The following is a 16065-nucleotide window of genomic DNA, read 5'->3' on the forward strand; positions in this document are numbered from 1 at the left end:
TACACCCCTAGTAACATAATAGTCCACTTACAGACTATAAAGGATGATGCCACATACTGTATCTGTAAACTACAGATCTATGAGTAAACCTACCACGGCAGTTTTTAACCTACGAAAAGAAAAAAAAATCATCACAATATTGCATGTTGAGACAAGGAAACACTTCATCTTATTAATTGTTAGCACATGTGAAACCTAATCTGAAAATCCAAGATCCAAAATATCCCCAAATTTGAAACCCTACTACTTAAATGTTATTGTCTATTTCTCTGTCTGCATGTATACGTATGCATTTGTGTGCATGCACGTGTGTTCACAGGTGTGCCACAGGATGCGTGGCTTCTAGGATCATGCTTAGGTATTCAGGTTTTCGTGGAAAGTACTTTTATTTATGAGCCATCCCAGTGGTCTCCAAACGTACTGGAACTTACTGAGAGCCATTGAAATATTCGGAGCAACGGTGGGATGCTTAGAAATGTCTCAAATTTAAGATTAAGGATGTGTAGTGAGTTTGGAAATATCTTTTAAAAACAAGTCAAAAATTCTAAACCAAATTTCTGGTCCAAAGAACTTTGGATGAAAGATTCTCAGTCCCTACAATCTCAAGCCTGCAGGGCTATGGATCACTTAACATTTTTATCTGATGGTAAGATGGAGGGGATGATGTCACTACCTTTGCCAGAAGCTGGGGCCTTGAGACATTATAAATTGCTGTTGCTTTCATTGGCAATCTAGTGGCCTTTAGCGCCATCAGCATCTCCTGGTTGCCTACTTGTTATTTGCCTGGATAAACCTCAGAGCACATTTCTATAAGCAAATTTCTAGAAAAAGTTTGCCCCTCCTGCCTTTAAGTCTTCAGTCCCTTGAATACCAGTAACTAGGGTAACCTCCTGTTAGTCTGATCATTCTTTCTGGAGTATATTTTACTTGGTGATTGGTACAGTTGAATTTGACCCAACAGTGTATAGTATATTGCCTATACTTAACTATATACTATAATGACTGGACACATTACCCTGCTTTCTCTTCATGCAATTAAAATGGTCAGGCTGGAATCAGAGCATTCACCCTTTTTTGTATACTACACAAAACTAAATGTTTTGTGAGTTGGCCCCACCCACCTCCAGTCTCTTTGCGTCCTACGTTCTCAGCACCTGTTCCCCTTCCTCTTTGATTTGACGTAACATTGAGATTTCCACCTGGAAAGAAAAGATTCTTCTCAGAATCTTGTTGCTTTGGGAAGATGAGGATGTTGTCTTTGTATCACTACTAAACAGAAACGACAGCATTGTTAGTCAGATCCAAATTGTGCCTGTGTGATGGCTTCCATGGAAAGGGGGCACTGTCTCCACTCAGTACTGCATGTAGCATATATAGTAACCTTCTGATGTGCCGTTGTCACGGCAACGAAAAATGCAATGGTCCTTTTGCTCCATTTGAGTAAACAGACACAGGCAACTTAGGGAACTTTATGAGACATGAATTATTTCTGGTTGATGGCTGTACCAAGAACTGAGCACACTCTTGTTTAAACATCTTTCCAGTTGTGTGTTTTCTGGACTAAGCAAATGTAATTTATACTTCAGAATTAATAAGAACATGTCTCCTCTTGGAACTGCTCATCCATCTGAAATATGTCTGTGGATACCTGAGGGAAAGGCGAGTTAACGAATCACAAAACAAAACCATGCTGGGGAAATGAGTTTCTCACTCTTTCCAGAGTCTAGTTTCTGATAATTGCTATGAAATGGACTGTTCAGTTCTTTTAAAAAATCATATCCCTTTCTTTGCTAAATTAAAAATGGTTAAGATAGAATATTCAGGCATTGCTTTTAAATATTTTAATAGGTAGCTAAATATAGGATCTGCCTGTGTCCCTTTAACTGGTGGTTGTACCTCTTATGTGCATGCTGTAATTGTTTTCCTCAGAAATTTCAACATTTTCATCTACATAAAAATGTTCTTAAACAAGCACATGATTTAATCACCCCAATTACTTTTCTCTGGTATATTTATAAACATCTCATTTTGCTTCTTCTTCTTCTTTTTTTAAATACTTGATTTCAATTGTACTCCAATCATGGCCACAGAAATGACAGGTAAATTTCACTAAAATCTTAGCATTGTAATCACTCTGTGATGTGTCTGCTTTGCCTCCATCTTGTTTCTGTGGACCATTTGCGTTTATTGGAGGTGACACCACCATAGCCTAGAAGACCTGCCTTGAACTATCAGGCTATCGTGGCCATTTTCCATATGGGCATCAAAGTGTGGTTTCTCAAACTCGTCTGATGCTATCCAATTCCCTGACTTCAGCTTCCTGTGAGCGTGTCTGTGTTAGACTTCCTACGTTGTTGTCTCCCCCTTGGTAAATGAACAAAAGTGTGAATTACAGAATGTCTCCACATGATCCTGTCTTTAAGACTGTAGTGCAGCTTTTTAATAATGTGGTTTTTCTGTTTTGCCCCTCAGAAAATTTCCACGTCTTTGCTTTTCCTCTGACAGTTTATGATACATACATACATACATACATACATACATACATACAGTATGATCTTATTTTAAATTTCGAATAAAGCTCTAGAATAACAGAAATCCCTGGAAATTTGCTCTGTGGCAGCCCCTTGCCCTCCCAGCAACATGGCTAATAACTACTGCATCAGTTCACTTCAGACCCCTGCATTGGCCCTGACTTAACCCACAGTCCAACTCCATTTAGTCACCATTCAAGGACAAAAGCCATTCTCTTTAAGGACCCTGGCTGCTTGGACTCTGAGGCTGGAGCAGGTGATTTCACTCTGTGTTCATTTCCATTATGAGTATAGGTGGTTTCCTCCAGCCATTTGGGTGACTGGGCAGAGCTTGCTGCATGCTCAGAGACTCAAACAAAGATGAACTTTGCACCAACATTATATGAAGCCAGGTCACGTCAGAAAGCAATAATTCTCCAAAGCCTGAGCTTCAAGCTTTCTGACCATAAAACTACTTGCTACTTCAGAGTGTGACGTAACCAGGAGCCCAGTGCTCCCCACCACCTCTGTTTACAATAAGAGAAACTACATGCTTAGAAATCCCAGGTGGAAAACCTCCTGAAGGCCCTGAGCATGCCCCAGGGTCTTGTACCCTGATGGAGTCTGGGACCACGTTGAGATCACTGGGCAGTTGTCCTTTCCACACAGAACACATTTCCTCTCCCTTTCTGCTTGCACTGCTTCCAATCTGCTGAGTCTGACCATTGTAATTATCCCCGGTATTCATTTTGTCAAAGTGTATTAGTGAGAGATCAATACTATGGATCAACCCATCCACTTTCTACTTGTTTGGGTGTATCGATTCCTATTAAATAAAAGGCAACCTGCTGTATAATGTTTGTTTACCCTAACCCGGGCCAAGCATTCTCACATCCTCATAGACTATGCTTATGTCATTTGATTAAAGATAACCTAATTCCCTGGGGGTTCTCTGGGGTTCCCTGGTATCAGCACTTCCACACTTGACCTAACCAAGCTCCCTTTGTCCACAGAACGGATGGGCGCCGCTGGTCTCTGGCTTCTCTCCCTTCCTCAGGCTATGGGACAAATACCCCAAGCTCCACCGTCTCTGTAAGTGCTTCATTTTTCTTCTCACCTCAAAACCACAGAACTAATCTATACTCTGTTTTTCTCTGGGTGGTTCCTGAGGGGGGAAGGAAAAGGCAAATTCCACGTCTCGCCGAATAAGATATGTCTCAAACAATGGCCTAACAATGTAGAAATGGTACACGGTTTCTGGAAGCTTCCAAACTACAGAGCATAAAAGTCTAAGGCCCAAGATGACACGTTTGGAGGATGAGAGCCTTCATCTTAATACCATTTGATGTAGTTTTGGGGAAAACAACACAGTCTACATTCAGTGTTGGCACTCCATACCGGATGTGTGCGTGAAGACTCTCACATTCAACTTTGATGGACTTGCTCTTCTCTTGTGTGTAGCTGAGATAGAAGCTTGTTTTCTTTTCTCTTTCCTTCGAAGGATGCCCTCCCTCACACAAAACCATAAATTTGTCTCTACCCTAACAACTTAAAAACAAACAACAACAACAAAGGAACTTAGTAAGTCTGTGGAAGGAGATAATGATAACATTTCAACCCCAGGCCTAGCAGTTACTGAATACTGTTCAGTAGATTAGATACAAGCCTACCTGGTTTAAGTTAGAGGAGTTTCTGTGGCCACGGGGCTCTGAGAACCAGGTGGTGGTGGTTTAGAAAGGCCCAAGAGGTCACACAGTATTCAATGAATGCCTAACAAGGTGGTCTGGTTGCAGATCCCTTTAGCTCCTTGGGTACTTTCTCTAGCTTCTCCATTGGGAGCCCTGTGATCCATCCAATAGCTGACTGTGAGCATCCACTTCTGTGTTTGCTAGGCCCCGGCATAGTCTCACAAGAGACAGCTATATCTGGGTCCTTTCAGTAAAATCTTGCTAGTGTATGCAATGGTGTCAGCGTTTGGAAGCTGATTATGGGATGGATCCCTGGATATGGCAGTCTCTAAATGGTCCATCCTTTCATCACAGCTCCAAACTTTGTCTCTGTAACTCCTTCCATGGGTGTTTTGTTCCCAATTCTAAGAAGGGGCACAGTGTCCACATTTTGGTCTTCATTCTTCTTGAGTTTCATGTGTTTAGCAAATTGTATCTTATATCTTGGGTATCCTAAGTTTTGGGCTAATATCCACTTATCAGTGAATACATATTGTGTGAGTTCTTTTGTGATTGTGTTACCTCACTCAAGATGATGCCCTCCAGGTCCATCCATTTGGCTAGGAATTTCATGAATTCATTCTTTTTAATAGCTGAGTAGTACTCCATTGTGTAAATGTACCATATTTTCTGTATCCATTCCTCTGTTGAGGGGCATCTGGGTTCTTTCCAGCTTCTGGCTATTATAAATAAGGCTGCTATGAACCCTATAGTTGGAACAACATGATGTACTAACCAGTACCCCGGAGCTCTTGTCTCTAGCTGCATATGTATCGAAAGATGGCCTAGTCGGCCATCACTGGAAAGAGAGGCCCATTGGACTTGCAAACTTTATATGCCCCAATACAGGGGAATGCCAGGGCCAAAAGAATGGGAATGGGTGGGTAGGGAAGTGGGGGGGGGCGGTATGGGGGACTTTTGGGAGAGCATTGGAAATGTAATTGAGGAAAATACGTAATAAAAAAAAAAAAAAAAAAAAAAAAACACAAGGTGATCTGGATGCCCTGTATCCAACAGCCCAAACAGTCGAGCCTTTTCTAATTCAGATCCCTCCTCATTTGGTCAAAAGCCACAGTTTATTGTTTAGGACTGTCCACCCCACAGCATTGTGCTCAGTGTGCAGCCACTGATGCATGTTTAAACTGATAAGAAACTAAAACTTGTTAGATGAACTAACTAGTCCCCCTCCTCCTTACGCTTGTGTTTGCAGAAGCTTGAGTGGAATGTGGGGTTTCTAGGGCACCTCTAAAATCAAATTGTTAACATCTGTTGGGTTCGCTTTCTATCTCTTAGAGTAGTGCGTGGGGAGAGGCCCTCTATTTTCCTGGCTCTTTTCCATTTGCTGTGCTGTGGGAGTTTGCTGTCCGTTTGGAGCCCCTCCCCCACCCCGCCCACCCCTGACATCCTGGGTGTTATCAGTGGATAAAATTGTTACTAAGTACCACTGAGATTCTACTTGATTATTATGGCAGCTGCCATCACCGGCGATTTCAGATGTGAAAATGTAGGACCATACATTTTCAAAATGTGTGCTGAAGCGGATACCTCCCAGAGGAATTGAAAATGTTTTAAGTGCTGCCATTCCATTCCCTAGACCCTTGGGTCCTTTTAATTAGAACCAAGCCACAAATAAACAGTACTGATTCTTGGCTCTGTGACTTCCTTATCCACATGCCTCCTCACACTAAAAGCTTAAATCCATGGCTCTTGGCTATAGCACCGTTATCACCGTGTATCACCCTCATTCAGCGTTCATAACAATTCAGGTGATAAATTTCTTCTGTTCATGAAAAGCAGGAGAGTACAAAAAGATGCAACTTTATTTTTCTAATAATCACACATCATTTTATTAAAATGATTTATAAAGGGTGAGTATACTGAATCAGACCATTGGGTCTAAATAATTTTTTAAATTATGTTTTTGTAATATTATAAAACAAGCACTAGTCTATCTCCTTGAAGTGGTTAAGTTGTTGCATGTGTGTGACATGTTCTGTGACACCGCTGCTGTTCCTACCCCCATTTTTTTAGGTCCAAAACCTAAAGTACAGAAAATTATTTGAGGGGCTGTTCTTTTATCCATACAATACTGCAAATGGTCTAGACCCTAATGTCCTAGCTCTTTTTAAGCCATGTGAATAGCATTTCTTTAGCTTTGTGAGTGATTTACCTGAGGGCTAATGTCTCTATAAAGTTCATGAGTCTAAAACAAGAAACCCAAGACCATTTTTGGACATATATATACACACACACTAACACACACGCTCACTTACTCACTCACACACATGCACACACAGTAGTTTCTTTTTTTTTTAAGATTTATTTATTATTATAAATAAGTACACTTGCTGTCTTCAGACACCAAAAGAGGGCATCAGATCGCACTACAGGTGGTTGTGAGCTACCATGTGATTGCTGTGATTTGAACTCAGGACCTTTGGAAGAGCAGTCAGTGCTCTTATCCGCTGAGCCATCTTGCCAGCCCCCACACAGTAGTTTCTAATAGCCTTTCTCTTACACAGCTATGTATCGATGTAGGTGGTAGGCACATACATGCACACGTATACACACAGACACACACACGGCAGCCCCCACACAGTAGCTTCTAATAGCCGTTCTCTTATACATTTATGTATTGATTGAGGCAGTGGGCAGGTATAGGTCTCAAATTCCCATTTCTTCTCTCAAAATGAAATTTTAGTTTCTGTAAGTTTTTGTCTTTGCCAAAAGCAAGGACTTTTGGGTCTGGATGGACAAGGGACAGCTACAAAGTTTAGGTTTCTGTCCCTGTCCTCCAAATCTCAGGCACAGTTATGTCAGTGGCAACTCAGAGTTTCTGCTTTCTTGTTCCTAATCTGAATCACTCTTAGAACCTCATAACTATCAGTCCTTTAGCCAATCAAAACTATAACTTTTTTAAAAAGAGAAAATATATAGGTTATATACAGAAAAACACTGGAAGCATATTCTAAAACACAATTTAAAAGTTCAGAGATAGCCGGGCAGTGGTGGTGCATGCCTTTAGTCCTAGCACTTGGGAGGCAGAGGCAGGTGGATTTCTGAGTTCGAGGCCAGCCTGGTCTACAAAGTGAGTTCCAGGACAGCCAGGGCTATGCAGAGAAACCCTGTCTCGAAAAAACAAAAAAAAGCAAAAGTTCTCAGATAATTATGTTGTCAGCTGAACTTCAGACCTGTGTGTGTTGAAATGTAAATGTTTTTATATCTTTGGGCCATTACAGACACTTCAATATTGCCGAGTGTTAAAAATGTTATGTTCCAAAATTGAAAAGATTTTGTCATATACGGTTAGTTTGTTCTCCCAGAGAACATTCAGTATTGTCAGTTATTTAAGTGTGAAATTCTGCAGTGAAAATTAATTTGTAGAACTTCTGCAAGATGCGATTCACATCACAATTTTTAATTTTGAAATAAGCAATGTGGAATTGCAGTAGGGAAATGTTCTTCCATATATTTCTCACCAGATAAATTATTTTCTGCTGAGGGAAAGAATGGAAATAAGACTATAAATACCCATAAATATGACATATGTCTGTTAAATCATATTACATTTAATAACAAGTAGGAATCTATGCATGCATATGAAAACTACCCTTTTTAAAATGGTTGTCTTGAGAGACAAGATGTTTATCTGGGTGATACTGTGGTGTAGAAAATGTACTTGGGGTCTGATTGCTTAGAGAAGCCGCAACAGCTTTTGGTATAAATCTTTATTCTTTAAGAGCGTATCTGATTTATGCTCAAAAGTCATATGCAAACTAGTTAAGTAGTGAGTGTCACCAAACCCATTCTTAGAGAAATTGGAAGTCATGAGACATAGTCTATTGGAAAACACAGATGGTAAGTCTTGAAATTCTTCTCAAAGGAGTCTTTGCTCAGTGGAGGCATCTTTCCTATAAGCACAGGGAAGCCAGGCATGGTGGTGCACTTTGATACTTCCATACTTCAGCTGCTTCCAAGGCTGAGATAGGGCAGTCAGTAGGAAGCCAGCCTAGGCGCAGCATAGGAAAAGACTGAAACACACATGTAGAAGTGAGGCTGTGGAGACGGCACTTGCTCCTGATGATCCCATTCATATCCTGGCAAAACTAAATCTCTAAGATGCTCATTTTGGATGAAACTGAATTTAAACTTCCCTGTTGTCCAACATGCCATGCTTTGAGGGCATGTTTTTTTTTTTTTTTTTTTTTTTTTTTTTTTTTTTTTGTGTGTGTGTGTGTTTGTTTGTCTGTTTTAAGATTTATTTATTTTATGTATATGTGTCTTCAGACACACCAGAAGAGGGCATCGGATCCCCTGTTACAAATGGTTGTGAGCCACCATGTGGTTGCTGGGAGTTGAACTCTGGGACCTCTGGAAGAACAGACTGTACTCTTAACCGCTGAGCCATCTCTCCAGCCTGGAGGCAGAGATGTTTTGAGTCAGTTGTTGGGTGCTTTTCTGTCGATTCCCAGGTTCCCTCTGTGTCTCCTAGGGTCCTTTGTGATCTGCTCATTTCCATTCACAGCTTGCCAGAGATGCTTCAAGCCTCCTTGTTTCTCTGGTGCCAAGATGACATCACTCCCTACAACCTCTCCCATCACTCAGTCTGTAACATTCCCAGATCTTAAGTATAGGTAAATTTCTGACGCTATTCTCCAGTAATGCATGTGCTGTAATCACAAAAATTACTTTAGATTCAGTTGAGGTCAGCAGTTTGCTACATGGCCACAGTCATTTTGAAAACTAGAGTTTACTGTGTCTTAGAAGCAAAAAACATTAAATATACCACAGGAGCCCTTCCTTCCTCCAGGGGCCCTTCTCTGAGCTTTGTGGTATTACTCCCAAGGAAGTAGCATCCTTAATGGGTCAGGATGCATTTGGAACCCTAGGCCTGCTACATTTGGAAATTAACTTTCAGTTTTAGAAAGACAGGGTGCCCTGTACATGATAACTCATCAGTCACAGAACCAGCAAGTCATAATCCAGGATATTAATATTTCTGTAGCAACCTGAATCAACATTCACACTAGGTGGATAGACGATTTCACATAATTCCCTATCACATTAGTTGAAACTCTGCTACTCAAAATAATTGCTGGAAACGTATATGCAGAAGTGGGTTGCAGATAGAAATGTGGGCAGAGAGTTACCTGTGAAGGTATAGATAAGGTAGAGGTGTGTGTGTGTGTGTGTGTGTGTATAGTTTGTTTTTAGTTTTTCACTGTGTGTGTATTGCTTTTTCTCTTATGTTTGTGTATATATACATTCTGGTTTTAGTTTATCACACACACACCCCCACTCTCAAGCGCACATGCACATGTGTGTGAGTGTTTTAGGCTTGGCTTTCCCTGTGCTAGGGATCAGGCCGGACCCTGGTGCGTGTGAAGCAAGCGTTCTCCCACTGAGCCACACCCTCAGCCCTCCGTGTAAATCTCTCCTGTTTTCCTATCCGTTACACCCCTTGTCCTTGCTGTTACCCCTACTTCTCTCCTGCTCGATTTTTTTTATTCTTTTCCAGACTTTCTGAATTGATTTAGTTCATGTGTTTTATTTCCTTTTCTCGTAGTGGAAGTATTTTTAAGAGTGCCTATTTACCCCGAATAAAGCTTCGCTTTATCTCATAATTCTCTCTTGTGTTCTCATTTTTATGGTTTATAAAATAATCTCATTACATTATAAAAATCCCTGTCTATCTTACTATGTACTTAGCAGGGCATTTTATAATTTCAAGGTGTAGGATATTTTCAGCTATGGTCATTAATTTCCAGTACTACTGAACTGCAGTACTTTACTATTTATGAAGGCCATTCTCTCGTAAGCACAGGGTTTTGTTGTTGGTTTTTGTTTGTTTGTTTGTTTTGTTTTGTTTTGTTTGTTTAATGCAAAGCTCTACCTGAACTGACATTTTCAAATGACTAGTATCTTTCAAACACGTGCTTATTCTTTCCATGTATTCAAAAATTCTCTTTTATTAGCATTGATTTGCTGAGTTTATCACTCTCTAAACCTTGATGCTAACAATTCCTTCATCGCCCAGTTCCCAAAGTCAGGTTGTTTAAAAGTCACCTGTTCTTAGATGCTCACCTTCTCCATCACATTCCAGATGTTGAGTGATGATTTTTAAGAGGTAAATCTAGAGCAAGGGAGGGATAAAGCCCCAGGACCTCCACTTAAACTGTTCAGTGGAGAAGGGATGGTACATTCTTGCCCCATACCTGCTCACCCCCAAATAAGGAAAGGGAAGATACATGTGTCTCTGTCCTTCCCTGTGCCCATAGCACACACGGGTGGTATTTGCATCAAAGAGCAGCGTGCTTTTATTGAGGAAGGTTTCATTACCTTTTTTATGACTTCACAGCATATAATCATGTTATTTACTTACAAATCAGAGGTTTTTGCTGGGAACAGCAGCGGGAGTCTCTTCCTTGGGTTTTAACTAGCTTATGTTCATCTCACAGTTTTTTTTTTTTTTTTTTTTTTTAACCCAGAAAGGACTCAGTCTTTGAAAAGCTGCAGTCAAATGGAGGGGCATCTAGAAGGCATGGTGAACGCTCAGAAGTCACACCCTACACCTAGGCTTTAGTTGTTCTCATGAAACCAGCGTTCAATGGCGGCATTGCCCAAGGTTGATGCTCTGATTCATTTCCAGAATTGTTCCTGGACGTTTGTCTCCTAACTTTCCTCTGCTTTCTTTCAGTCATCCTGTTCTTCCCAGGAGAAGTTGCACCAGCTACCATACCAGCCAACCCCAGATGAATTACACTTCTTATCCAAACACTTCTGCACAACAGAAAGCATCGCCACTGAGAACCGGTGCAGAAACACACCCATGCGTCCGCGTTCCCGGAGTCTCAGGTGTGTAGACCTGGCCTACACTGCTGGTTACTGAAATTCTTTGTGTTCAATCATATCTGTAATTTGCATGTATGTGTTCACTGATTTGTGAATTGTCACAAATAGAAGTGTGGTATTCCACCTATTGATGACATCGTTAATTAACCATAGAGAGGTATTACATTTCTTTTAAGTTTTCACAATGCACTAATTGCTACAAAAGCCATAGAGACTATAAAAAACGTCTAGCCGTGGTGCAAGAGCAGTTTATAGTATCATACAAAGACAGAGAAGTTTGTTGAAAGGGGTGTGGGGAGAAGAAATGGAAAGATAGCTTCCCCAGATGTGATATTATAAAACCCATTGTAGTCTTCTTATTCCAGCTTCCCATCTAAGTCTTATTTTCTCTGTAATGATGAGCACCTTCTTAGGACTTGTGGCGTCTAAGTTTTGTGGTTGGCAAATGCAGTCCTCTAGGTACTGAATAGGGCTGGCTTCTAGCCTTGCTTTGAACTGTAGGTCTCACAGTAATGTTTCCAGATGGAAGTATCTCCAACCAGGGGCCTTATCTAGGACATTTATGAGAGAGCTCCGAGGATGCTCATGAATAGAAAGAAAGGAGGAAGCAGGCCCTGAGAGAAGGAGAAGTCCCAGTTTAGTATGGGCCCATCACCCTCAGCCCACTACAGGCTGGGATACCTGTAGACTTGGCCCTCTGTATATGCCCTTGCTGCAGCTCGTCAGTCATTGGTCTTTTTTCTTCGGCAGTAGCCTGGGAAGATCTAGTCACTATAGGAAGTTCCCTCCTGCAGCTGAGGCTATCCTGCAGGACAGATGGCCAACTCTAGGCTTCTGCTGATGGTACACCCAGAAGCTGGGCAACAGGTCTTCTTAGTAGAGGGAATCAGGGCATGTGTCTCCTCGTCAACATGAGATCTCAGGGGGACAGAATTGTGTGTCCACCTGCTAAAGCTTTAGTCTTTAAAACTGAGCTTGCTAGGTATCAGGTCAACATGGAAGTTTACTAAGAAGGGGTTTTCCTCTAGGCTTCCCGTTCATAGAGTATCATAAACTAGTACCAAAGGAACCCACACTGGATAATTGCAGGATATGGGAATTGATTTTGAAATCTAGAATAAAAAAAATGTTGCCACCTTATCTAGAGTCACCGTGATCTATTAAGGAGATTCTGATTTCCTTAAGAAGCATGCAGGGCATCCAGACTAAGCTATGTGCATCCAAGAATACAGCCCCCACCCCCCAAACTATACAACTATCTTGACAGGAAAACAAAAAACAAAAATACAAAGTGGCAAACATACAAAAGCACACAATGAGTCGTATGCCTGTTTTCTTATCATATGTAATGCCTACCTCAGCATCCCAAATGAATATGTGTTAGAGTAGAAAATGGATTTCACCAGAACACCTGTGCCATGGCAGGCTCTCCACCCTCCCCGGTGGTGCGTGGCAGAGCGCAGGTGTATGAGAGAAGTGTGAAATTGCACTGGTAAATACGTCTTGGATGATGCTGCTAGTGGCCACCCCGTTTTGTTTGATACCACAGTTCATTGATTGGTTGCCACAGCTACATAAGCTCATGCCATGTGCATGACATAATCTCACTGCAAGGGCATCTTCAGCCAGGATACCGTGACTGGAATTACTCTGTGCCATTGCACTCCTTAAGCTTGCATTTTGCATCCTATCCATTGTGTTTGTGTGGTTTGGGGGTCCACGTGTCTATGTGTGTGCTAATGACTGATTTTTGTAACTTATCATCTGAACCACGACTTTTCATATGAGGGTTGCATAGTACTTCCAATGCAACTGACTGTTTATAAATAAAAGGCTTGTTTTCCTCTGATACTGTGGCAGATTTAAAAGGGTAATTTGCTTTGCTTGCAGCCCTGGACGTTCCCCTGCCTGCTGTGACCATGAAATAATTATGATGAACCATGTCTACAAAGAAAGGTTCCCAAAGGTAATGGACGGAATTTAAGATGCCTGGCATCTCAGTGAGTGGGCGACACGGGCTTAGCCTCTGTAAGGTGGTTTTGTTACAAGTGAGGGCTCAGCCCAGTAATGCTTTGCACTAAGCAGCACTGTAGCCTTCCTAGAGGGAGAAAACCACTAAACAAACATGAAGCGCACAACTGCTCTGCCTGATGGATGCTGCTGGCCTGTACTCCGCAGCAGGGGCCCTGGCAGGTCCAGGAGGAGGTCCTGGCCTCACAGGCACTATATCCTTCTGACTCTCTGGACTCATATTCCTCATCTGTTGCACAGCATCAAGAGTGCACATGGTTTTCCTCTCGGAAGCCGGAGCTTGCTGTGGCCTGGACACTGGTTTCCTTCTTAAATCTATTTTTCCCTTCTCATCTCCCTTTCTAAGCCCCTTCCTGTAGACGCAGAGATACATTGTCGTGTTCCCCCGCCCAGCTGGTAAGAGGAATTAGACCTAAGCCAGAGTGCAGTGTATGAAGGCTTGCTGCCAGGCCCCTTGGGTATCAGTAGCAGCTCTCTGAGCCCCACCCCACCCCATCACCTCAGTTCCATGCCTTCTCCCCTAGCGTGGCTCTGCAGGACAGGGCAAAGGCTACATCTCCACAGGATTTGGACCATCATCTGCTGCCTTTGTTGCTAGAAGCAGGAGAACAAAGGGAGTTCTTAGGGTTCATAAACCAGGAGCAGGGTACTTATTATTTGTAATGAACCTAACATTGATGGCATTGATTAGCTCCGTTTTACCTATTTATCACATGTCGCTTGCCCACCAGGGAAGCAGATATTGGCCATGCTTGGTTAATGAGGTTCAATGTTGAGAGGAGAGCGGGGCGAGGAGAGGGAATCTCCCTGCCTATGTAGCTCTTAGAAGCCAGGAATATTGATGAGCCAGAAGGCCATCACAGGGAAGAAAATGAAGGTTGGAAAGGAAATTGTAGAAGTATTTTGTGAGGGGCATCCCCTTGGCCATGCGCTAAGGGTATTGTGTTTACAGTATAATATAACGTTGCTATCTGTTTACTCCTGGCACACTGAAACCTCGTCATGAAAACAAACTCTCAGCTCGTACTGGGGAACTCTGGCATAACTCCAGGTTCGAATAACAACTAAAGAAATACATCATATTTTTTGATAACCAATCTGAAGGAGCCTCTGATCTAACACAACAGCATAGCCCTGTACAAACATGCTTAGAGTTATTTCAAGAAGTTTACATGGACCAAAGGATGCATCAGATACGGGGAGTTGATGGCCAGGAACACATCTTTTTAATACCACAAATGTTTATTATTTATATTCCACGAAGTAAGGTGGTACTTCTCACTTCTTCATCTCCCACTCTGTCTGTCTGTCTGTCTGTCTGTCTGTCGATCTGTCTGTCTATCTATCTATCTATCTATCTATCCATCCATTTATTTTCTAAAGCACTGTTAGCTTACTAGTGGAAGGCACAGGAATTTTCTCTATTGCTCTGCCTGGCATGTGCACACTCTCCTGTGGTGGCATTGTCCTCACCAGACTGGTGCACATGTCAGTGACTCATGAGGTTCACAGTTGCAGCATTAACACCAACAGCCAACATCTACACTCATTCTCAGTCAGTGGGTTCACACTAATGCGCGATTACCTGTTTTTACCTGTTTGCACCATGATCGTATCACACAGAAGTGAAGTTTCTTGTGTCGTGTGTGTGTGTGTGTGTGTGTGTGTGTTAGTGATGGTTGTGATAGTGGTGGAAACAAAGTACAGAGCCTCACTCTTACTAGTCAAGTACTCTCTACCAGTGACCTATACTTCCAGCCCCCAAATGAAGTTTCTTTCAAAATGCAACTCTCAGGATTCTCTTTAGCAGCTCACAATCTGCATACGAAAGAGTGTCTGCTGAGTGTCTCCCGTGTAACTCCTTGTGTTCCACCTTCATGTGTGTGTGTCTCCTTCCAACAGGCCACGGCTCAGATGGAAGAGCGTCTGAAGGAAATCATCACCAGCTACTCCCCAGACCATGTTCTCCCCTTGGCAGATGGCGTGCTTAGTTTCACTCACCATCAGATCATTGAGCTGGCTCGGGACTGTTTGGATAAATCTCACCAGGGTCTCATCACGTCCAGATACTTTTTTGAGTTGCAGCACAAACTGGACAAGTTGCTCCAGGAGGTAGGAACAAGGCTTCTGCTCTGTGTGGACTTCTCTGATTTGCTCTGCATTCCTCTTGGGCAGAATACTTTTGTGAAACCCTTCACTTCTAAGGAGTTCCCTAAAAGCAGGAGTTCCCATTGCAGGAAAGCATGCCATAGTGGTGAGGGGTGGTACCCACACAGCAGGGGTGCAAGTAAACCTCACGGATTGCTACTTGCTATGAGTTGGCTCTTGTCATTATGTATAGTAAAAGAAAATTAATGTAATCACTTTTATAGGAACCCTGGGGCCCAATAATCTATGACCGTAGGATAAGTGGATTGTGAAGGATTTTTAAGCAATAATCCCCACCCCCTAACTTTACCTATAAAATTATAAATTGCCTGAGTGTATGTGTGTCATTTGATGGTGCTATCTAATTTTAATATCTAAAAAAGCTAAATGGGAAACTTTGGCTTCTACTAGGCTGTGTGTCCTGTTCATTAACCTGCATGCTGTATTGGGTAATAAATTGGAAACTTCTATTTTTCTTAATATCCGTTCTTCTAACAAAATATCCAATTTCCAAAATGACAGATAAACACAGGACCCTGTCTGCCCAACACCCTCATGCCTTGCTCCTGATAACACCGAGACTGGGCAGGGAATGTGTATGGTGGAATAGAATTTGTGTATGATACAGCTCTTCTGACTGAAATTGATTGGGCGCAGCCTACACAGGAAACCTATTTAACCTATATGTGGATTTATAGTATTTCTGTATCTCTTAGGGCATAAATTATATCCGTGTAAATGTAATCATGGAGGGTTCTTTTAAACCTCTTAATGAATATATAAGTAACCTACTAAAC

At 42.0% G+C, this 16065-nt stretch overlaps 1 protein-coding gene across 11 annotated transcripts in view; it reads left to right on the top strand.

Annotated features, from left to right (window-relative positions):
• Mast4 (microtubule associated serine/threonine kinase family member 4) overlaps window positions 1–16065 on the top strand; it is a 593693-nt gene that overhangs the window by 516338 nt on the left and 61290 nt on the right. For all 11 annotated transcript variants that reach the window (XM_085830879.1, XM_029468311.2, XM_085830875.1 and 8 more), the window contains 4 exons: window positions 3524–3602; window positions 10935–11092; window positions 12980–13055; window positions 15023–15232. In XM_085830879.1, coding sequence (XP_085687005.1) covers window positions 3524–3602; window positions 10935–11092; window positions 12980–13055; window positions 15023–15232 — 523 coding nt within the window. The remainder of the gene's footprint in view (window positions 1–3523; window positions 3603–10934; window positions 11093–12979; window positions 13056–15022; window positions 15233–16065) is intronic.

This window comes from Mus caroli, unplaced genomic scaffold (assembly GCF_978045245.1).
Source record: "Mus caroli unplaced genomic scaffold, Mus_caroli_1 scaffold_15, whole genome shotgun sequence".
NCBI classification, from domain to species: Eukaryota; Metazoa; Chordata; class Mammalia; order Rodentia; family Muridae; genus Mus; species Mus caroli.